Genomic DNA, 25337 nt, shown 5'->3' on the forward strand with positions numbered 1-25337 from the left:
CTGCATTCTTCAAGCTCCCTAATCCTTGCCTTCAGTGTAGGGTAGTGTACGGGTCGTTCCAGACTGGTTAACATCCCTGCCTTACCTTTGTCACTTTCCGGAATGCCATTTTCTGAACACCCTTATCTTTCGGAAGGCACCATTTCTGCTCCCCTTTAGCGACGTATCTTTCAAGCACGTAACGCAGAACAGCCGAACATAACAATCACCCCTTTTTTAACTAGGAAAATGCCAGCCTAAACTTCAGCTGTATTTACCGCACGACCACTCGTTAAACGACTACAGGGCCCTCTTTAGCTCGATCTTTTTCTTGAGCAGGGCTTCTCTTCATCGAGCATTGATTTTCGTTCAACACCCTCACCCAAAGCTGCCTCCAGAAGGAGGAAACGATTGCGTAGGTGAAACACGTAATAAACGGGTCGAGAGAAAAAAAAAAGCGGATGAGCGGAAAAGCGCGCATCCCGCAGATCACTCACACAACCCGAACGTGATGGAGGCTTCCTTGCAGGCGTCCCTGCTGCCCAGTAGAGTGATCTTGAGCTGCTTTTTGGCTGCGGCCTTTCTGGTACTCTTCTACTGCGCGCAACTGCTGTTCAAGGCGATTCGTGTGTACGTGCACCTGCGCAACGTTCCTCGACCAAAGCAGCACTTTCGGTGCTCCTTCTTTTTGGATGTGTGGCACAAAGCCATTTCTATGGATCCGTCGCTGGAGATGCCAGCCAGTGAGTTCACGCTTCTTTCTTTAGATGAACGGTGGTTTTCCCGAGATGTTTTGTCAAAGCGGCGTCAACTGCTCAGTGGTGGTAAGCTAAGTGGTGCTGCGTGTAAGGCTATGTTGAAGCGGTAGTGAAACGGTCGCTTTACAACGACAATGCGACGCCGTCGGCACCACACGCACTAACTATATCATCAGCCCGAGTGGACCTGCCTAGACGCTTTGCCTATCGAGGAACGCGGGACCCTATATGGCTTATCGAGCACGCGGAAAAGGCGCTCATCGGCGGCTGCCATACGCGATCCGCGTCCCAAAAGAACGATTCCTAATATGACGTCAAAATTCATGGTAGGGCCGATTTCGTACGGCAAATACGCTAATGGGTGTCCCGGTTTCGTGTACTCGCAAGTACCGAAGAGTTCCGCGTTCCTCGATAGGCAAAGCATTACTTATGATGACGTCACGTAGTTAGTGCGTGTGGACGCCGGTGGCTTCGCATTGTCGCTTTAGAGGTAGCGTTTTACGACCCCTTTATAGGTTGTCCTAGTGTGCTATCCGAAAACCACGATATGTATATGACAGACGGCTTGGGAAATCTTGGTAACCTGCGATTTCTTAATGTGCACATAAATCACCGTGCAAGGGCCTCGAGCGCCTTCATCAAAAACGCGGCCGCCACGTAAGAGATTCCAACCAGCCACCTGCGGGTGGGCAGTCGAGCACCGTGGTAAGTTCCTGAGAAGGATCGGTGCTCTGGCTTCTCAAAGAACATCACGTGCTTGAGAGAAAGCGGCTAAGGGTGGTATTTCACATTGCGTGAACAGCGAGAGAAGAGGACACACGTAACTTCGAGCGTATTGTATGGTTATGCAAGACTATTGATAAAAGGACTATTGATAGTACTGACAGTTTCTTTAACTAAGTGTAAATAAATAGTAGATAGTACTACTTTCGGCACACAATCAATGCTGTTGACAATGCAGTAAAGAGTACAATCCACAGTATTGCTTCAGATAGTTTAATAAATACCGCTGTGCAAACTTGTACTGTTGTTGGGTGACGATGCTGCCAAATGAGTGGCGAAATCCGACTGTCCGCAATACTCAGCTTGCATAGATCATGAGCAATCTTCTAGTGAAAAAAAAACAACTGCCGCACTCATTGTGCTTGAACATGTTCATAAACAAACATAATCAGTTATGCCTTACAGTTGAAAACTTAGCCTTTGGTATTATCATGTTAAAATCACAAAATGCAATACATGTTTAAACCCGCGCAATTTCGCCACATGTGACGGCTTTCCATCTGTTAAAGCTGAACAGTTCAACCTAAGGATCATGTGCCAGCCAATATATATATATATATATATATATATATATATATATATATATATATATATATATATATATATATATATATATATATATATATATATTTATATATATATATATATTGGAGGAGAAGCTATACTGCTTGAAATGATTAGTCGGTAGAACAACTTTGACTTCAATAGAGTGCATTACGTTCAAGTAAGTGGTACGTCTATAGGTACTAAGATCAGGCCAAGCTAAGCGAATATATTTATGGGATCCCTTGAGGACAAATTCTTGTCGGGTCGTTCGCTAAAACCTTTCTATTATAAAAGATTTATTGACGACATATTCATGGTTTGGCCACATGGAGAGGAGGAACTTTTGTCTTTTATTTCAGACTTTAATAATTCTCACCCTTCCATATCCTTTTCGCACACATATTCACCAGAGACCATTAACTTTCTCGATGTCACAGTATGTCTTGATGATGTAAATTTAAGCACTAAACTGAACCGCAAGCCGACTGACAGACCGAGGTATTTACACTTTATAAGCAGCCACAAAAGGCACTGCAAATTCAGCATACCTTACAGCGAGGTCTCACGCTTTAAGCGACTTTGCTTTGAGCAATCGGACTTTGATAATAACTGTAACCAGCTACGCACTGCACTTCTTAAACAGAAATATCTGCCCAAGTTAGTTGATGACGCAGTATGACGTGCCGACGCACAAGACCGTACAGCAATCTGCATCCCCAAGAAAAATTCTAAAAGTCATTCACAGGTTAACCTGGTTTTAACCCATAACACATCTGCACCTAACGTCGCATCTATTTTCCGTAAACACCACAACATACTTATGCAGAGCGAACGCCTTGCAAAAGCGTTTCCAGAACCACTACGTGTTGTGTACAGACGAGGCAAAAATTTGCGAGATTTATTAACTTACTCTAAAACCAGACAGAGCAATACCGTCCAGACGCGTGGTTGCCATCCTTGTAAAAAGCCCCGCTGTAAAGTGTGTGCACACATGACCACAACACTGGCAGCCAGTATTGCGATGAACTTCAAGTTCAAAATCAAGGGCAATTTCACTTGTGATACTGCGAATGTCGTATATTTGCTAGAATTCTCAATCTGCCATTTACAATCCATGGGTCATACTGAAACTGCTTTTCGATACCGTTTCAATAATCATAAAGCTGATGTGCATGCCCTTCCTAACTTACCGATTTCAAGGCATGTCACCGAGGTAGGACATTCATACAGTAACATGATAACTGCAGTACTGGAATCGGGTTTTAAGTCACACCATGAACGCGAAGTAAAAGAGTCATTTCTAATTCATATATTCAAAACACTATCTGCCGGCATGAACGAGAGCCCGGGTACGCTTACTTTCATATTGCCTTAGTAAATCGCCTTTTTGTTTTTTTTTTATTTGTGTATATTCTTTGCACGATGTTGGCTAATTCTCTAATATTACCTACATATTGTAGGTGGCCTTTGTCGCTTCACCATTTTACTCGCATTCATTTTGCTCTGCCTGCTTTTTGATTTTGTTTATCTCTCTAAACTTCTCTTTATTTTTAAAGGCTTACTGAATGTCCTTAGGCTGTGATTATCCCGCAGAACGTATGACCAAGTGAGCTACTGCGTGCGCAGTTTGTTATTTTGCTGACCTGTTTCATTCCACACAAGTTGTACGGTATCTAATACGTGCCAATTCACTATTGTACAATGATACGCGCTTTCAGTTGTATATGCACTAGAGCCGCGTACCTTTGTTGATATATAAGCTTGTTTCTTAAACTGCTGATAATGACTTAGCCGTGTAATACGCAAAAAAGCGGCTTATATATGTGCCCTGTGTGCCATCTGTAACCATTCACTACGACGAAAGCAGGCCCACCTGCCGAAACGCTGGTAAAACTTGGGTTTTCACACGTTTGTCGACTTCTTTTTCTACCATATATATATATATATATCCTGGCTACGTGCCTGAAATACACCACGCGAATTCATTGCAGTATAAGCTTGATTCTCGTAGTGTGTCGTAGTATATATGTATAAGCATTGTGGCGCCAGCTCTGTGCCAGCGTGCAAGATGACGTTGACGTCTGTGTGTGGCTCGTGCTTGCCGGGTTCCTGCCTGTACCAGCTTGTTGCGGCTAACGTTTCTCGAATAATAACCTGTGTTTTTACGCAACCTTGCTCGTTGCATTTGGTGGAAACGTGCTGGGTAACGTCCTGGAGCTCCGCAGCCGTAAGCTACCATCTCAGTCCACAATGACCGAGCGCGTCAATTCCCCCCCCCCCAAGCCTCTTCCACGCTGCCGCCTGTCATGTGCCCTAGTTTACTTCGTCTGCGTGACCCATTAGTATACAACGGCACTGAAGATCAATATGTCGAGGACTGGCTGGCAGAGTACGAGCGTGCCAGCGCGATCAACAAGTGGGATGACCCTGCGAAGCTGACTCACGTCATCTTCTACTTGACGTATTTGGCCAACCTATGGCTCACCAAGCACCAAGCCGACATCCCCACCTGGTCGGTTTTCACAGAGGCCGTGACCTCGTTTTTCGGTCGTCCAGCCATGCGCTAGCTTCGTGCTGAAATGGGCCTGCGGGGATTATTTCAGCGAAATGGTGAGAGCTTCACGAGCTACATTGAGGATGTGATCAGCCTCTGTAGGCGAGTTGATGCGAGGATGACGGAGGGTGACAAAATGAAGAATACATTGAAAGGCATTGATGACGACGCTTTTCATATGCTTGTGGCCGAAGACCCACAGACCATCATGGCCGTGATTCAGCTATGTCAAAGTTTCGTTGAGCTGCGGAAGGAACGAATTTCTGCACGTAGTGCTAATACGCAAACAGCTGACAATTCCACTTTGGAGTGCGAAAGCAGTGGTCCCGACTACAACGTGTTAATGCCTCAAATACTACAGTACACCCGGGAGAAAGTTGCTCGACAGCTCTCTCTTGTCGCCACCATCAACGAGACGCCCACAGCACTGGACCACTCACTTCACCGTGCTATTCAGACGCAAGTTGCCGAGGCTTTCTCTTCGCCCGCGTCCCCAATATCAATTGCTGCACCACTAACTAATGCAGAAGACGTCCACCGGCCTCCTGCCCAACCGCCGCTCCCTTCATACAGTCCAGCCCCCAAGTACTACAGGTCCCCAGTTTCGGTTTATCCAGTAAATCGGTTCTGTACACCACCTCGAGCACCTGTAAACTCTTGGCGTACTCCGGATAACCGGCCCGTCTGCAACAACTGCGGTATTCCAGGACATATCGCGCGCTACTGTCGTCGCCGTGGATTCTATTTTAATGATGCTCAGAATTCCGGCAACATACCTCTGCAATCAGAATTGCATGTGACACCTGATGCACATGACCCCCACTCACGTCGACCAGACTTCAGCCGACGTCGATCTTGTTCACCCCGTCATTGGTCTCCTTCCCCCATGCTTCACCATTTCAACAACGCCCAGGAGAAAAACTAACAATCGCAGTTCCTGAGGCAAAAGCTACGCCACCGACGAAATTTCCAAGGCCTCATCTTTCCCCCCCTAACGAAATTGCCGTGTTTGTGCATGGTTTCGCCACAACAGCTCTTGTCGACACTGGTGCCGCTATTTGTATAATCAGTGAAGTGTCATGCCGCGAACTGAACAAAGTGACGACTCCAGTGGTTGAAAGTTCTTTACGCACAGCGAGTTCGCAACACGTCCAACCTTCTGTCACATGCACTGCTATTGTTGTGATTCAAGGAGTGCTTTACATCGTTGAAATTGTCGTCCTTCCGCATGCGTCTCATCAAATCATCCTGGGATGAAACTTTCTTTCCGCTAATCATGCGGTGGTCGACAGCGCTCGTGCTCAACTCGTTTTGTTTCCATTCAGCAGGACATTCATAGATCTCCCTCACTCACCTAAAAAGGTGATCGTCGCCGCTGATGTCGTCACCTCGGCTTTTTCGGTTGCCGCGGTATCTCTTTTGTGCAACTCCGTTTTCGATTCAACTGCCCTCTTTATGCCTTCACAAGAATGCACTCGTCACCGGAACCTTGTCGTCCCGTTTGCCATCATAACACTTGCCGATGGCTCCAGTGCTGTGTACGTGTGCAATCTGTTCCCTTGTCCCGCTACCTTATTGCATGGCGAATGTATTGAGAGTTCTGACACTTATGATGACCTCTTTCCTTTCGATGCCCGTTCTGATACGACGCCGATGTCTGTGGATGCTGTCACAGCTGCCACCGCGCCCTCACTACCTGACGAAGACGTTCTGTTGCGCAGTGTAGACACCGGCCTTACGCAAGACCAGCGCAATCAGCTCATTCAACTACTTGACCGTTTCCGCGCCTCCTTCGACCACGGACAACCTCCCTTGGGACGCACGTCAGTTGTCGCCCACCATATCGACACTGGTCATCATAATCCACTTGCACCCTTACCGCGTCTTGCAGGCTGAGCTTGATGTCATCACTCAACACGTCGACGAAATGCTGCAACGTAGTGTTATTCAACACTCACACAGTCCTTGGGCTTCGTCAGTGGTCTTCGTGCGAAAAAAAGATGGCTCCATCAGGTTTGGCGTGGACTAAACAAGATCACAGGCAAGGATGTTTATCCCCTGCCCCGCATTGATGACGCCTTGGATTGCCTTCAAGGTGCGGACTTTTTCTCTTCACTGGATCTCCGCTCTGGATATTGGCAAATGTCAATGGCTGAACCAGACAATTCAAAAACAGCGTTTGTGACCCCTGACAGCCGATATGAATTTAATGTAATGCCCTTCGGTTTTTGCAATGCACCTGTGACTTTTGAAAGAATGCTGGACAGTGTCGACAGGGGACTTAAATGGCACATCTGTCTTTGCTATTTAGACAACATAGTTGTATTCTCAGCGAATTTTGAAACTCATCTTTCTCGTCTCGAACAAGTTCTCCATTGCCTTACGGCAGCCGGGTTGAAACTAAACTTTAAGAAATGTCGTTTTAGCGCCCGCAAACTTGCAATTCTTGGCCACGTCGTTTCAAAAGAAGGAATATCGCCAGACTCTGCCGAACTGCGTGTCGTTGCCGAGTACCCCAAGCCTACTACCCTAAAGGAGCTTCGTAGTTTTGAGGCTTGTGTTCGTATTTTCGGCGTTTCATTCTCAATTTTGCCTCTATGATTGCCCCCCTGACTCAGCTTCTCTCCCGCAGCGCGGACCTCTCTGCCTGGAATTCCCACTGCGATGACGCATTCACGGTGCTGCGCCGGCTACTCACGTCTCCGCCAGTTCTCCGCCACTTCTATCCCAATGCACCCACTGAAATTCCCACGGATGCAATCGGTGTCCGCCTCGGTGCCATTCTCGCTCAACGCAAGGATGGCTGCAACGAGTACGTTGTCGCCTATGGCAGCCGTACCCTAACGAAGGTAGTGTCCAGCTATTCCGTCACGGAAAAGGAGTGCTTGGCTATCATTTGAACTATAGGAAAATTTCGCACTTACCTTTACGGACGCCAGCTTGATGTTGTCACTGATCACCATGTCTTATGCTGGCTAGCGTCCATGAAAGATCCTACTGGCCACCTCGCTTGTTGGGCTTTACGCCTTCAGGAATACGGCATCCGCGTTGTTTATCGCTCAGGACGCAGGCATTCAGACGCTGATGCACTATTGCGTTCTCCATTGCCTCCTGACCTTGCCTGCAAAGCCAACTGCCATTTGCGAGGCGTCATCGTTGAGCATCTACGACATGCCATCCGAGCAGCGCAAGGATCTTTGGATCAATTCTTTGCTCGACGTCCTCTCTCACAGTTCGTCAAAAAGGACTTCACGCTCCCTCTCTCGTTAAGCAAAACACTTTGCTGTCCGTGAAGGCTTGTTGTATCGCCATAATTACGTGACGGACGGTCGTAGGTGGCTCCTTGTCATCCCTCGTCATTTGCGCTCGGACATCTGCGCTTCCCTTCACGATGACCCCCAGTGTGGCCACGCTGAAGTATTTAATACTTACTCTCGCTTTCGTCTAAGATACGACTGGCGCGGCAAGTATCGGCACGTTCGCCAGTACGTTCGGTCATGCACCACTGTCAACGACGTAAGACACCTTCTCACAGCACTGATGGCCCTTTGCAACCCTTAACCTGCCCAGCGAGACCATTCGACCGCGTCGGAATAGATATTTATGGTCCTTTACCCAACAATCTTCGAGGCAACCGGTGGATTATTGTCGTCGTCGATCATTTGACACGCTACGCTGAAACATCTGCGCCTCCTGCTACCACTGCGAAAGACGTTGCGTCCTTTCTTCTTCACCATCTCATTTCGCGACACGGAGCACCTCGTGAATTACTGAGTGACCATAGACGCGTGTTTCTCTCGAACGCCGTCGACGAACTGCTCAAGGCATGTCGCACTGTTCATCGGAAAACCTCGGCATACCATCCTCAAACCGATGGCCTGACAGAACGCTTTAATCGTACCTTTGGAGATATGCTTGCCTTGTAGCCTCTGACTACCACACTAATTGGAACCAAGTGCTCCCTTTTGTCACGTACGCGTACAACTCTGCGCCCCAAACAACCACAGGCTTTTCTCCTTTCTACCTCCTATACGAACATGAGCCATCATGCTCCATGGACACCATTCTTCCTTACAGGTCTGATGTGTCGGAAGCGACGCCTGTTTCCGAAGCAGCTGCTTATGCCGAAGAGTGTCGTCAACTCGCTCGCTCATTTACCGCACAAGACTAATGGTGCCAGAAAACTGACCACGGTGCCTCTGCGTCTAGTATTCACTATAACCAAGGAATGCTGGTTTGGCTCTGGGTCCTGTTCACCCCTCCCGGTCTTTCGCCGAAGCTTTCGTCGAAACACCATGGCCCCTACCGTGTGGTGCAACAAACATCTGTCAACTATGAGGTTGAGCCCATTGATCCACCTTCAGACCAACGCTGCCATGGGCGTGAAACAGTACACGTACACGTAGGGGGTCGTGGCCTCAAACCGTGCCACGACCCCCTTTTCGTGTCATTTCCCTAGGCCACCAGGTTGGCTCCTTTCTGCGCGGGGAGTAAATGTACCGAAGCATAGTGGCGCCAGCTCTGTGCCAGCGTGAAAGAAGACGTTGACGTCCGTGTGTGGCTCGTGCTTGCCGGGTTCCTGACTGTACCAGCTTGCTGTGGCTAACGTTTAATAACCCGTGTTTTTATGTAACCTTGCTCGTTGCAATAAATATATATATAAATATATATATATATATATATATATACATATATATATATATATATATATATATATATATATATATATATATATATATATATATATATGAAATATAACAGACAGTAATGCCAAGGAATGTACAGGGGAAGTTATTAGAACCAATTGAATGTAAATAAGAAGAAAGAAAAGTGGATGAAAAAATTACCAGCTGTGAGCTGGAATTGAACCTACGACCTTCGAATAACGCGTTCGATGCTCGAGCATCGAACGCGTTATTCGAAGGTCGTAGGTTCGATTCCTGCTCACAGCTGGTAATTTTTTCATCCACTTTTCTTTCTTCTTTCTTCTTATTTACATTCAATTGGTTCTAATAACTTCCCCTGTACATTCCTTGGCATTACTGTCTGTTATATCTCATTAATATTGTGTTCAAACGCGGAAATACGAGCCCCCCTTAGGTATACACTTCTCTCTCTTATATATATATACCAGATTTGTTGAACGTCTTTCACGCTGGACCCGACGTATTGTATGCAAGAAAGAGACGACGAAACTTTCGTGGAGGCGTCTTTACTTAACGTTTTCAGCTGGTGGACCAGCCTTCGTCAGAGGGCTGGTCCACCAGCTGAAAACATTAAGTAAAGACGCTTCCACGAAAGTTTCGTCATCTGTTTCTTGCACATATATATATATATATATATATATATATATATATATATAAGGGATTATAGGAAGTATCACGCAGGCTCTGATAGTATAGAAAAAGGAGTAATTCACACACAACGAACGTTTCAGCACAGTTTAGTCCGACGTTTCGACCGTGGGACCGGTCTTCGTCTGGGAATACAGGGCATAAAATTCGCGCGCTTATATATGTCAATATTCGAGACCCCCCCAAAAAAACACACATGCTCTTGTGTAATGAACAAGGCTCATCTGTATCAGCACAAAAACGGTTTTCAGTGATCAAAAATATATATCTATACAGCACTGTGTGATGTCACCATTTGTAAGTCATTGGCAGCTGATACGGCTTTGCGGGATACACGTGTGCATCGCGACATTACGGATGTCAAAGCTCTTTTCTTACAATAATGGTTCGCGCGTAAGATATACGCGTTGCCGATGATAAATAATTCTATTATATATATGTAAGAATCGCTGTTTCTGTATACATTATCAGCACAGCGCACTCTCTGATAAAGAAGCAGACTAGCGTACACTTGTTATATTGTTGACCAATAAGCTTACGTGGAAGGAAGACACGTCAATGTGCCTGCATCCTCATTGATACCATCTGCTACAGTATTGAACTTGAATATCAGGTATGATTCCCGGAGTTCACGATCATGGTTTGAGCGGAAACCAGATTCAAGAATGGTCGCTTTCATTTGATCAAAAGAGTGGCCCGGCATGCGAACGTGTCGTGATAGCGGTAGATGAGGGAATATATTTACATGGGATTTGTGGTTATTAAAGCGTATTCTGAATGGAGTTTCAGTATGACCAATATATTGTTTCAAACAGGCACTACATTCCAACATGTATACGGCATTATAAGTGTCGCAGTCGAAGCTACCACGAATCTTTAATTTAAAGTCCGAAGACGTGCTCGCGGCGTTTTGCGTGGTTTGCATGTGCACACACACTTTGCACCGTGGTTTGTTACAAGGTGCACAGCCACTCTCTTTACGGGTACCAATTTTAGATGACGTTAACATGTCGTGAAGGTTTTTTGACCGTCGGTAAACCTATATATATATATATATATATATATATATATATATATATATATATATATATATATGATTGAAAAAAAGTTCTGTGGGTCCGGTGCAAATATAATAAAAAAATAAAGGAGCACACTTACGAAAATTTGAGAGTTGTTTACTCTACGTTTCGGCCGTGGCACGGCCTTCGTCAGGCTTAACAAATAATTCTGACAATTAATCTCAACGGTTAATCCTGATGAAGGCCGTGCCACGGCCAAAACGTAGAGTAAACAACGATGAAATTTTCGTGAGTGTGCTTCTTTATTTTCTATATATATTGTTACGAATAAATATAGCACCTGGTACTATATAAACTCTTTATTTAGGGCGAACTTGTGCCCGTAAACTCAAAGCTAAAAATGGTCCGCCAAGAATGCCTCTTGCTCGCTGACTCCAACTTCGTCGGTCTCTTCCTCTGCCCCTCGAGTCTCGTGCCGGTTCCGTCGCGTAGCATCGTGGGGCGTGCAGGACGGCGTTCCATGGCGCGGCTTTCTTGCTACTTGCTTGGCGGCTTTTACGAACGCGAATCGTGGCAGCGTCTTCTGCGATGTTCGAGCTGTGGCATTAGTCCCCCTGCTAGCACGCTTCGCCCCGATGCGTAGAGCCGGCTGACAGTTTCTAAACAATAGAACTTGTTCTTGTGTTAGACGACGTGAGTCAGTTCAGTGGTTGAGTTCCTGTCGTTGTACGGTTTCATCCGTACTACATGTACAACTTCCGGGAGATTCCGGCGTCGTGTTGTGCATACTTGACCTTCAGGGATCACTTCGTAGTTTGATGGGCCTAGCTGACAATGAACCCTGTAAGGGCCAAAATAGTGCCACATAAGCTTTTCTGATAGGCCACGTGCACGTACAGGCGTCCAGACCCACACTTGGTCTCTAGGGGAGTACTGAACATCCCTTCGTCTTAGATTGTAACGGTGCGCGTCGACGTCAGGCTGTTGAATGATTCGGTTCCGTGCTAGTTGTCGCGGCTCTTCTGCCCTTTCTACATATTCGCTTATGTCAGGGACCTCTTCATTCATGCTGTTAACAGGCAGCATCGCGTCTAATGTCATTATTACTGTCCGACCATAAACAAGTTGAAATGGCGTGAAGTGGGTTGTCTCTTGTACAGCGGTATTGTATGCAAATGTAGCATACGGTAATATGGTGTCACAAGTCCGATGCTCGACGTCCACATACATCGCGATCATGTCAGCAAGCGTCCTGTTCAGCCTTTCTGTTAACCCGTTAGTTTGTGGATGGTACGCGGTAGTTCTTCTGTGGTCGGTGTGCGTTAGTTTCATGACAGACTGTACTAGCCTGATAGGGAACGCAGTTCCTTTGTCAGTTGTAAGGACTTAAGGTGCGCCATGTCGAAACTCTATCTGGGTCACAAGAAACGGAGCCACTTCATTTGCCGTTCTTTTTGTGAGAGATGGGGTCTCGGCATACCGTGTCATGTTGTCGTTTGCTAGAACTATCCAGCGCTTCCCAAACGATGACATAGGAAATGGTCTTAGCAAATCCATTCCGACCTGCTCAAACGGGATTTTCGGTGGCTCTATTGGTTTCAAAAGACCTGCTGGTTTTAGGGGTGGTACTTTGCGTCTTTGGCATTCTCGAAGTGATCTTACGTAATGCTGTACTGAATCCATCAATTTTGGCCAGTAATATCTCTGGCGGATTCTTGCCAAAGTCCTACTAATGCCCAAGTGACCTGCCGATGGGTCATCATGACACGCTTCTAAAATTTCCGCTCGCAGTGATGACGGTCACAGCAGTAGGAACGTTTCACCGGTGAGTTGAAAGTTTCTCTTGTAGAGAACGTTGTTGCGGAGGACGTAGGAACGTAGTCCACGGACGAAAACTCGCGGTACTTCGACTTGCTGCCCCTCTAAGTATTGATTGAGTAGAAGTAATCCTGGGTCCATTTGCTGATCATGAGCCATCTCCGACACATTCACAGCTCCAAGAAACGTGAAGTCTTGTTCATGCTCAGGAAACGAGGTCTGGACTGGTGCTCGTGACAAGCAGTGCACGTCATTGTGCTTGTGGCCAGACTTCTAGACTACGGTGATGTCATATTCTTGTAGACGCAGGCTCCATCTAGCAAGTCTTCCGGAAGGATCCTTGAGGTTCACAAGCCAGCACAATGAATGATGGTCACTGATGGCTCGGAATGGTCTACCATATAATTATGGACGGAACTTACTCATGGCCCATATAACTGCGAGACATTCTTTTTCCGTAGCTGAATATTTATACTCAGCTTTCGACAGAGTGCGGCTTGCATAAGCAAAAACTTTTTCTTCCCCGTTCTGCCATTGAACAAGAATAGCACCGAAGACAACGTTGCTAGCGTCCGTATGAATGTCTGTTTTGTCATCTTCGTCAAAATGAGCGAGTATGGGAGGTGACTGCAAGCGCCGTCGTAACTCAGAGAAGGCGTCTTCTTGCTCTTGGTGCCCGATAACTGGTACACCTTCCTTCGTAAGCCGTGTCAGTGATTCCGCATTCTTGGAGAAGTTTTCTACGAAGCGCCTGTAGTAGGCACAAAACCCCAGGAAACGTCGCATAGCTTTTTTGTCTCTTGGCTTTGGGAAATTTTCAACCGCAGTGATTTTATCCGGATCTTGGCGGACATCATGAGAACAGACAATGTGCCCGAGGAACCGAAGCTCCCGGAATCCAAAGTGGCACTTTTCGGGTTTGATCGTAAGTGCAGCCATACGAATAGCGTCCAGTACCGTTCTCAACCTCTGTACGTGCTGCTAGAACGTAGTGGAAATAATTACTACGTCATCAAGATAGACAAGACATGACTGCCATTTGAGGCTGGAGAGCACAGTGTCCATCATCCTCTGGAAGGTAGCGGGAGAACACAAACCAAATGGGAGTACTGTGAACTCGTAGAGTCCGTCGGGTGTCACAAACGCCGTCTTTTCCCGATCTCGTTCGTCGATTTCTATTTGCCGGTACCCGCTCTTTAGATCCAACGATGAAAAAAAGAGCATTTCGCAGTTGATCCAACGTATCGTCGACTCGTGGGAGTGGGTACAGGTATCGCTTCGTGACGAGGTTCAGTTTTCTGTAATCAACACAGAACCGCATGGTTTTGTCCTTCTTCTTCCCCAGTACTACCCGCGATGCCCATGGGCTTTTGGAGGGCCGTATGACATCGTCTTCGAGCATCTCCTGTACTTGCTTCTTTATCGCCTCCCTTTCTTTTGGGGCTACTCGATATGAATGTTGACATACTGGTCTAAAATGCCCTTTGATCACAATGCGGTGCTTTGCATTCTAATAGAAGTGTAATGGTGTACGTCCGACTTTCGATGAAGAGGAAAAACACTCTGCGAATTCCTTGATCAACTCCACAATCTGGTCTTTCTGCAGAGATGAAAGCTCTCGGTCAATATCTATTTTCTCGAGGACACTGTCAACTGTTGAGGGCGTTTTGGGTACTTTTCCTATAGTGCAAACATCTGAGACTTGTAAGTAGTCATGAAGTGATGCTATGGCTGCTCCCTTCGCCAAATGCTGTACCTCGTTAGTAAAGTTAGTCAATAGCACATCAGTATATCCGTTCCGCAGGTTCACTAGACCTCTCGCCACGCGTATCCCCTTTGTGAGTAGCAGTTCGATATTTCCATCAGCTAGTCCGGCATACTCACGAAAAACGTCGCTTTTCACAGAAACTGTCACGCTGCTACGTGGCGGCACCATCACACCTTCATCCACAAAACAAAGAGACGAAACAATTGGTTGCTCCGCATGACACACGGCACCAGTGTTCTCTGTAGAGAAAGAAACTTGGGATTCCTGCAAGTCGATGATGACACTGTTCACTTGCAGGAAGTCCATGCCCAGAATTGCCTCGCGGGAACATTCGGGGAGAACAATAAAACTGCAGACGTACACATGGCCTCTTATTCCCACTCTCGCTGTGCACATTCCTATGGGGCTGACTAAATGCCCTCCGGCGGTGCGTATCTGCGGTCCGGTCCAATGAGTGAGCACTTTCTTCAGCTTCTTTGCGAGCATGCTACTTATTACTAAGTAGTCTGCACCTGTGTCTATTAACGCTATGGTTTCGACGTCGTCGATTCTGACTTGTAGCTCGAATGTCACGTCAGCATTACTGCGCTTGTCCGTCATTGTGTCAGTGTCGTCGTCTGACCCGGTTAGCGATGTAGGGTTTTCAGTTTTCCGAAAATCAGCGGCCCTGCCTCCACAGGTCACTGGTTCTAGTTTTCCCGTCGAGGGCTTGGTGAACGACGCCTTGGGCAAGTAAATGATGGGTGTGGACTCAGTGACCTATTGCGCATTGGTGCAATCGACCGCGATTCATGTCGCTGAGTGTTTGGTTATGCATAGCGCGAAGATAAATATTCTTCAATTTCGTAAGGGCACTCACCTTTACGAGGGCAGGATGCATTCACTGGGAAGCCCCGTAGCCCGACCCCTTGGTAGTGGCATGTCCGATAAAGATGACCTGCCTTCCCACAGTGGTAGCAGAGGGGCCGCCGGTCTGCCGTGCGCCATACATCACTTTTGCGGGGTCTCGCTTCTGGCATCGGCGGTGGCGTACTGCGAGGAAAGGTCGGTGGCATAACGGGAGCTTGTGCAAAGCTCGGGTGTCTCATGTCTTGCCGTACGGCTTGCGCGTATGACAGCTGTGGCTGAGGTTCCGGTTGCGTGTGGTGTGGAACGTGAGGCTGCGGTTGAATAATTGCTTGCCGCACTTCTTCACGTACAATGTCCGCGATTGAGGGCATCGCTGGAGGACTTTGGGGGAGTTGCAGTTTCTGGAGCTCCTCCTTAACAATAGCCCTCACCATTTCCCAGAGGACGTCAACGTTGGTGGGGAGGGTTGTTGACTCCGCCCTGACTGAAGAGACACAGAAGTCTGTTGTACAGTCCCGCACGTTGTTGTAGTGTCCTCTCTATGGTCGTTGCCTCGGACCGGAACTCCGCCACAGTTCGCGGTGGATTACGCACCAGGCCTGCAAAAATCTCTTCTTTTACTCCGCGCATTAGGTGCCGCAACTTCTTCTCCTCGGCCATGTTTTCTATGTCTTCTATGTACATGTCTTCTATGTACATGGCCACGCTCTCGTTATTCCGTTGGTTCTTTGCCTGAAGAGCAGCCTCTGTCTTCTCTTTGCGGTCCATGTTCGGATAGGTTGCGATTAGCTCTCGTCGGAAGTCGTCCCGCGATAGCAAGGACGCTTAGTGGTTCTCAAACCACGTACGTGCCGAATCTCGCAGGGGGACGTAAACGTAACGAAATTTTCGGGCTTCGTCCTAACCATTCAATCGTGCAACGCGCTCGAAGCCTTCAACCAGTCCTCGGCATCTTCAAAGGTTTCAACGTGGAAGACCTCTGGTGTACGTGGCGAATCCACAATGAGGTGAGATGGAGATGGCATCGACTGGGTGGCCATCACAGTGACGCTTGTGCTTGAGGTCTAGACAGGTCTTGATGGGTCAATTAGGGGGCCAAACTCGGGCTGCTCACCACGTAATCGGCGACTTATGCGTGGGTGCACAGGTGTCAATTCTGCTGGCTCCAATCTTCTGGGATCTGGGCTTCTCTCCCTTGCCTGTGGTGGGCTTGGAATCATACCCAGCACATCCACCAGATTGTTACGAATAAATATGGCACCTGGTACTATATATACTCTTTATTTAGAGCGAACTGGTGCCCGTAAACTTAAAGCTAAAAATGGTCAGCCAAGATTGCATCTTGCTCGCTGACTCCAACTTCGTTGGTCTCTTCCTCTGCCCCTCGAGTCTCGTGCCGGTCCCGTCGCGTAGCATCGTGGCGCGTGCAGGACGGCGTTCCATGGCGCGGCTTTCTTACTACTTGCTTGGCGGCTTTTACGAACGCGAATTGTGGCAGCGTCTTCTGTGATGTTCGAGCTGTGGCATTATATATATATATAAATATATATATATATATATATATATATATATATATATATATTTATATATATATATACCTATATATATATATTTACTACGACGCACTATGAGAATCAAGCTTATAATGCAATGAAATCGCGTGGTGGATTTCAGGCACGTAGCCAGACGTAGCCAGGATTTTTTCCCGGTGGTGTGTGGGGGGGGGGGCATTGTTGATTTTTCGAAAGAAATTCTTTTCATGGCAAATAGAAAGAAAGGTACCCGGGAATATGACAACATATTAGTGAATAATTATTAACAGAAAATAAGAACAAATTGGAATACAGTAAAAAAGGCGAGTTAGTCAGCGATGAAAAGCACAATTGTACGCTGCAGGGAAGCTACTGTCTATGCACCAAAAAGAAGTTTTTCCCTGCCAAATATTCTACACCAAGACAGCCCATACAAAGTTATCATTAGGAAAACGAGTGACAAAAAAATGGGGGGGGGGGAATTAAACAAAACCAGTCCTGCACTTACGCCTGTGGGACAAAAAATATATCGGTTGCTTTCTCGGCCGCACATTTCACAATTTGTGTTAACAAAAGGTGTGAGAGAAAGACAGCAGCCATTTTATAGCAGGAAATTTTTGAATTTAAAACACACACATTTGGGAAACCAACTTCATTGTAAAACAAAGAACAAAAACATGGATGACTCTCTGAGAGGAAAGAGCCAGAACTTTAACTTTCATTTTAGCAAGCAGTTTTAAAGGTTGACATTAGCAATGGTCTTACCTCTAGTAAATGTCTATGCAAAAATGCAAAAAGAAAAAGTGAACATGTGAAGAGAGAGCTTCACTTTGTTATTGGTAGTTGTGTTAGTTGTGCTCACTAGGAGTGGTGCCAATATCTTGAAACATGTGTGAATGTACGGGAAGAAGGCTTTGTTGCATTCAACTAAAACGTCCGTGCAAAAGCAGGAAATTCGTTCTCTAAAAAGGTTTGCCATTTAGTTTCTCAATCACTTTGTTGTGTAAAAATATGAGCTTTTGTCTTATCTATGTGGTAAAACCAAAGGCCGGCTGTACAGATTTAAATTCACTTTTGAAGGTGTCCTTTAGCAACACAAACAGCAAACTTTGTTGTGTTTTGCGATGGATTGCAAAGCATTGCTTGGGAGAAGCTTTCAGGTCACGGACAAGGCTCGCCTGTAGTACTATTCTGCAGAACTAGGATGGTAGTTTGCCCGGTATCTCCGTATTCCTACCAACCTTGGGATCTCGCACCTCACTCCGAACTCCGCCGCACTGTTTCGGTTCAGAAAAAAATATTTTGGGCAATTCCGCCTCCGCGTTTGTGATTGACTGATATGTGGGATTTAACGTTTCCAAACCACCTTATGATTATGACAGACGCCGTAGAGGAAGGCTCCGGAAATTTAGACCACCGGCGGTTTTTTGACGTGCGCCCAAATCTAAGTTCACGGGCCTACAATATTTCCACTTCCACTGAAAATGCAGCCGCCACAACCGGGATTCGATCCCATGACCTACGGGTCAGCAGCCGAATACCTTAGCCACTAGACCACCGTGGCGGGGCTGCCTCCGCGTTAGTCCCCATCAATTTCAGCTTGGTCAGCCCCAATTCAACGTGATCCAAGGCTACTCTCATATCAATATATAGGCTCTGCAGATACACAGACAAGTGGGGATTGATGCTTGGAATTCTCTCACTAACAGCAAGGCACATGAGAATGTCGAAAGAGCAGATTGGCTGATGGAGGCAATAAGCGGTGGGCGCTTCCCCAAACAATGCGTTTTTCTGAACAATGCAACCTAATCGTTCCGTTCCACTCACCTTCTTTCACAATATCGGTGCTACCAGCCAAACGAAATTGTACACGCTTTTGAATGTTTTTTTTTTGAAGGCTGCTCTCCTTTTAGGAGACATTCAAAAGCACACGCTTAACTAAGTGTGCCAGAGGCCCGTCATATTTTTTGGAGGACCGCTAACGCGTCACTTTAAAAATTGGCAGATCCCACGTCCTAAGGGAATCAATAGTATGCAAAGCACCAGTGAAGAAAGTTGATATGTCAATTTAATATCAGCATACCGTTACGAGGCGAACATAAATTATGCCGTAAAGACTTCCATGGCAGGAGTGACATGTTTGAATGTGTGATTTACCTTCCCCGTCTATTCACGTCTCTTGATACCAAATTTAGTATCACGTGAACCAAGCGAAAGGGCCACGTTGCATCATGAGCGCAGTATGTTGCAATGTTCTTACATGCCACTCATGTCACAATTACCATGTTTTCACTGGTCATATATCTTCTGCATCTATCGACGTTACGTAACATTAAGTTTGGTATGTGTGAAGCTAGCCAAACGGCCGCAAGCGCATCATAAGCATGGCATATAGTCATGTTCTTACATGACACGCATCTGATGATTGTCATGTTAGCACCAGTCATGTACCTTCATCATCCACTGACGTCCCGTTATACCCAATTTGGTATATGTGAAGCTAGCGAAACGACCGCTAGCGAACCATGAGTGTGGCGTGTAGTCAAGACTAGTCTTATCATGAAAATCATTGCATGCATGTCTTGATCTCTGCGTTAGGGTTTGTCATTTATGTTCGCCATGCAGTCATGTCAAAGCATATATTAGTTTTGCAGAATGTCATGTGGACAAAACCACCACAACAGCGCAACATTACGCAATAGAAGTCATAACATTCATGACATAAAAGTTTTGATTTCCAAATTATGACTATTCAATTATGTGTTTCTTACCGCTATGTTATGCCACACCAATTTCGGTATCGATGCCATTATCGAAACGGCCAGGAGAGCTAAACGTCGTAGATAGATAGATAGATAGATAGATATATAGGTAGATAGATAGATAGATAGATAGATAGATAGATAGATAGATAGATAGATAGATAGTTAGATCCGCCGAAGTTTGATAAGAAATGCTTCACATTTAAAGGGTTCAGGGAATGCGATGGGCACTGCGTGTACAATGTCATTGGGAAGTCGTTCCGGATGAGCACCTGTACCCTTGTAGGTCAGCGACACTCTCTCCTCACCTCTCACCTGTCGGGCTTTCATCCTCACCGTCAGGTCATCGAGCCATTCTATTGGTGGGAGCTGGGAACACCGGGTGCCTCAGGGTTTTCCAACGGCTGGCTATATCGGCCGAAGACTGTTTTAGATTACACTCTTCCTCGTTTCTTCTCTCTATCCTCACAAGAGGTAAATAAACATCCGGCTGTCCTGCACGAGTATATCTCTTCGCTACAAAGGACATGCCCGGTGACGAGGGCCAGCTATCAGTCGAGACCGGCCGGACCCAGTCCCAACAACCTGGAGGAAGTGGTAGGATGATACTAACACCGAGCCCCAACTCCGCGCTAGACAGGAAGAACTTGACACTTGAAGTGGCACCTTCTGGTTCCACAGACAAATCTGTAAGAAATATTTAGACCTTTCCCAACAGCTTTCGCTGTGCTACGCATACGCGAATCATACAGAAGCTTCCCTGGCTTCCCGGCCCGGGCTCAAGCACGTGGTGATAGAGGCATGGAGGGTGAACCAGTGAGGAATCAGTTAGTGAAGTCTGTTGATCAAAGGATAACTTGGTTGCCTCAAGCAGAAGAAACGTGTTTCAAGATGTAGTCCATTCAGTCAGACTGTTAGAAAGCATAAATAGAGGACGCAGTGGGAGCAGTGACAAGATGGTGGCGAAGGAGGCGTGTGATCACCTCCTCCTGCGACGGGAAAGAACCATAAGCGCTGCTGTCTATGTGGAGTGAATCATGAAGCTGGTGAATATGAAATGAGCTTTGCGCAGAGCAGCGTAACAAGGCCCAGATACGAGGTGGAGCTCGTGGTGAACATCCAATTTCCAATGCACCGTCTAAATTACTCCTTGGTCTTTTTGAGGCCAACAGTTACGACATTTCTGTTTCTGCGAATAAAAATCGGCAGATCCCACGTACAGTGGGAATCAATGATATGCGAAGCACGAACGATAAATGTGGGTATCTCACTTTAAAATCAGCACAACGTTACGAGGCGAAGGTAAGTGACGCCGTGCAAGACTTCCGTGTCACGATTATCATGTACGAATGTGTCGTTTACCTTCGTCATCTATTCACTTTATGCGATACCATATTTAGTATAATTGGAGCTAGCGAAACGGTCGCGAGCACGCTACGAGTGCGGTATGTTGTATTGTTCTTACATGACACGTGTGTTCGGATTTTAATGTTTGCACCCCTTATATAATTCGTCATTCATTGGCGTCACGTAACAAGAAATTTGGTACATTTGGAGCTAGCAAAATACCGCGAGCCTATCATGAGGGCCCAATATACCCCAATATATCTTTGACGCGCGCACACGCTGGGCACAGCGACGTTACGTTAGCAAAACGCGAGCACTCTATAGTCTACCGCCAGGCGCGACAAGCGTCCGTCAGCGCGGCCCGACGGCAACCGGCGCGAAATGTGTCATGCTGCATTTCCGCGCCGATGCGTTTCTAAGACTACACTGCGTTCCCCTCTTTGCGTGATGAAGGGACGCCTGAAGCGCTGAAACACGCATGCGTCAGAGCAACGCACCGCGGCACATGCCTGCGAGTGCCGCGCTGGCGTGGCAACGCCGGCGTGACGCGACAAAACAAATGCCGGCGAGCACGCACACCGCGTCATGTCGAAATATATTTGCGCCTTGACTGCGGCATGTATACATGTTCTCACATGACGCGCATCTCATGATTATCATGTTTGCACCAGTCACATACTTTTGTCATCCATTGGTGTCATTGATTGATTTGTGGGGTTTAACGTTCCAAAACCACCATTTGATTATGAGAGACGCCGTAGTGGAGGGCTCCGGAAATTTTGACCAATCCATTGGTGTCAAGCAATACCAAATTAGGGATATATGAATCTAGCGAAGCGGCCGCGAGCGCATCATCAGTGTGGCATGTAGTCATGTTGTTACAAGACATGCATGTCGTGATTATCAAGTTTGGATGTGTCACTTATTTATTTCGTTGATTCGCGTCGCGTAATACCGAGTTTGGTGCATGTGAAGCTACCTAAATGGCCGCGTGTGCATCAAGAGCATAGCATGTAGTCATGTTGTAACATGACACGCATCTAATGTTTATCATGTTTGCACCAGCATCATACCTTGTCATCCACTCAGGTCCCGCAGTACCAAGTTTGGTACTGCGGGACCAAGTTTACCTATACCAAGTTTGGTATAGGTGAAACTAGCGAAACGGCCGCCAGGGCATATAGAGCGTGGCTTGTAGTAATGTTCTTACGTGACACGCATCTCAAGATTATCATGTTTCCACCAGTCGCATACCTTCGTCATCCATTCAAGTACCGTAATACCAAATTTCGTATATTTGTCGCTAGTAAAAGAGCAGGGGTACATTATGAGTGTGGCATGTAGTCATGTTGTTACATGACACGCATGTCATTATTTTCATGTTAGGGTCTGTCGCTTGTGTTTGCCATGTAATCATGTCATACCATATAAGTTTTGCAACATGTCATATGAACAATATCACCGCAAGATCTGCGGGACCATGAAATGTAAATCACGACATTCATGTCAAACACGCCATAATTCATGATTTTCATGTTATGACACGTCAGACATGTTCTTCATGCAGTCATGTTATGTCATACCAAGTTTGCTGTCGATACCATTATATAAACGGCCAGGAGAGCCAAACGTCGTAGGCAGCAAGATAGATAGATAGATAGATAGATAGATAGATAGATAGATAGATAGATAGATAGATAGATAGATAGATAGATAGATAGATAGATAGATAGATAGATAGATAGATAGATAGATAGATAGATAGATAGATAGATAGATAGATACGCTCAAGGTCGACGAAGTTGGCCAAGATATGCTTCGCATTTAATAAATACCGAACGTTCGAACGGGGTGCCTGGTCAAACAGAACTAACACATGCTTAGGCTACGATAGCTTTCGTCGTTTACCAGTGTCAACATGATCGAGTGTACTAACGAGCGCCGATACAGAAGAACGAAGGCTTGAGGAAAAGATGGCACGCATAAACTCGCACAATGTGGGAATGGCTCGTGTGTAACAACGCTCGGCAGCGATTGATTACTTCCGTTCCTCTTCCTCATAAGCCCTTGAGGTAAATGAGTAAAACCGTGTGGCGGGCGAGTTTTTGTAGGGGTGGATCACGCCACCCCAGAGCAATTACTAGACTTCCCTAGAAGTTTCAGTGATCACACATACGAAGAACATCGCTATTTTTTAACGGAAACGCAAACGCGGTACCACACGTACAACGACGTAAACAACAACGGTGGTCGTCTGCTTACTTTCACGAGAGTGATAAGCAAGTTCGCCAGCTATGGCGTTTCGTCAGCGTGCAATAGGCGAATAAATGGAAAGCCCGTACCAACACTCCTTATCAGGTGTATGCTCCAACCATAAAGATTATTTACAGTGTTTACTCTGTCTGTCTGTCTGTCTGTCTGTCTGTCTGTCTGTCTGTCCTTGTGTGTGCCCGTCGGACTGTGCGCTTGTCTGTTCGTCTTTCTGTCTGCATGTGTGTTTGTCATGCGCCTGTCTGTCGTGTGTCGTCTGTCCGTCTCTATGTCAGTCTGTCCGTATGTCTGTGTATCTGTCCGTCAGTGCGTGTGCCTATCTGTCCATTCGTCTGTTTGTCAGTTCATCTGTCTGTCTGTCTGTCTGTCTGTCTGTCTGTCTGTCTGTCTGTCTGTCTGTCTGTCTTTCTGTCTGTCTGTCTGTCTCTGTCTCTGTCTCTGTCTGTCTGTCTGTCTGTCTGTCTGTCTGTCTGTCTGTCTGTCTGTCTGTCTGTCTGTCTGCCTGTATGTTCGTCTGTCCGTGTGTCTGTCTGTACTTCGGCCCGTGCATCTCCGTATTCCATCTGTTTGTGCGTCTGTTCGTTTGTCCGTCTATACGTATGTCTGTTTAACCACCTGTCTTTCCATCTGCCGTGTTACGCCTGACTTAGGTCAAGGTTAGATTGAGAGAGCTTTGTCCCTATTATTGCCCAAAGCATCCCACTTCATTATGATGGTCACTGAACTATGAGGTGCATACGAGAATTGCATATGCTGCTCTGGTAATGGGTTTATCCTTACCACCGATCACTTGCATAATCAAAAAAGGTAGGTATTCTCAAATATACAGTAGTGGGCGCTTTGCACTAGTGTCTGTGAGAGCTGCAACGCACAGCACTTCAGCTAGCATGGGAATGGTGGGTAGTACACAGATTTGTCTAATCTTTGTACTTCTGGCTCCGGGTGTATTCATGTGGCTTGGAGCTGTTTTATCACGAAACGAACATTAGGCAATGCTTAGCAATTGCTCTTGACCGCTTTATATTGTAGGCATATCAGTTCAGATCAAGTCATTAAGTTCGAAATGGTTTGTTCTTCGAAACAAAACTGAAACACAGCAATAAATGAAGCCACACCTGCTATTCACCACCGGCAAGTACGAAAAGCAGGCGAACTCATGTACAAGCCATCAATCCCACGGTCGCGTAACGATCACAACGCCAGAGTCTCCTCTAGTTAGTTTTAGGAAACTCTGTGCGGTGAAGTGCTTTAGCTGGTGTATGCACTGTAGAGATGAATGCAATACTTCAGCTATGTGTGTTCGTGGTTGGGTGGCTACACACGTGGAATGAACATGTGTCACAAACGAGAGCTCCAAAATAGCGCGCGCCGCCGAATTCTAGCGACAGTAACGATACCAAACGCAGAGAGGTGCCTCAAGGTCAACGATGAAAAAGAAAATAAACATCCAAAGGCTCCCCGGGTGTGCCGTCCTTCCTCTCTAGGAAGCGTAGTCTTGGCCGACTAACCTCCTCATATCGGCGGCCGAGCAAGACCTGGAAGGTTCTCAAGGAACAATACGTGGTGATGCAGAGTTGCGTCATCTGTCGCGGACGGCCCTCGAACCGTCTCGCGCTTTCCCCAGCCTTCGCTGCGTACCGTGCCGACAAAACGATGAGAGTTTTCTGGAATCTAGCGCGGAAGGTATTTAACCGAGCAGCAGAAATGGGAGAGCAGGCGAAGAAGGAATTTCACGCCAGTGTGGGTAGGGTGTTTCCGCGGTGTCGTCGGCGAAGCTTTTGGTTCTCAGTGACCAAGGAGGAGAAGAAAAAAGTTCGCGCCCGTGTGTGTAGGCCGAAGATGAAAGTTTTGCGCAAGTGTGCGTAGGGACTTTCCGCCGTGTGGGTGAAGCCTTTTGTCCTCAGTGACACAGGAGGAGAAAAGAGGATTTCCACTTGAGGGGTGAAGACTCGTGCTACACGCAGGAGTGTATGTCTACCGCCAGCGAGTGAAGACGC

The 25337-nt window shown here is 46.7% G+C and overlaps 1 protein-coding gene across 1 annotated transcript in view; it reads left to right on the plus strand.

Annotated features, from left to right (window-relative positions):
• The first annotated feature begins 497 nt into the window (after nucleotides 1-497).
• Nucleotides 498-25337, plus strand: part of LOC119168164 (cytochrome P450 4V2-like) — a 952270-nt gene continuing 927430 nt past the window's right edge. The window contains exon 1 of the mRNA XM_075882483.1: nucleotides 498-722. Coding sequence (XP_075738598.1) covers nucleotides 695-722 — 28 coding nt within the window. The 5' untranslated portion in view covers nucleotides 498-694. The remainder of the gene's footprint in view (nucleotides 723-25337) is intronic.

Source organism: Rhipicephalus microplus, unplaced genomic scaffold, assembly GCF_043290135.1.
Source record: "Rhipicephalus microplus isolate Deutch F79 unplaced genomic scaffold, USDA_Rmic scaffold_12, whole genome shotgun sequence".
Classification (NCBI taxonomy): Eukaryota; Metazoa; Arthropoda; class Arachnida; order Ixodida; family Ixodidae; genus Rhipicephalus; species Rhipicephalus microplus.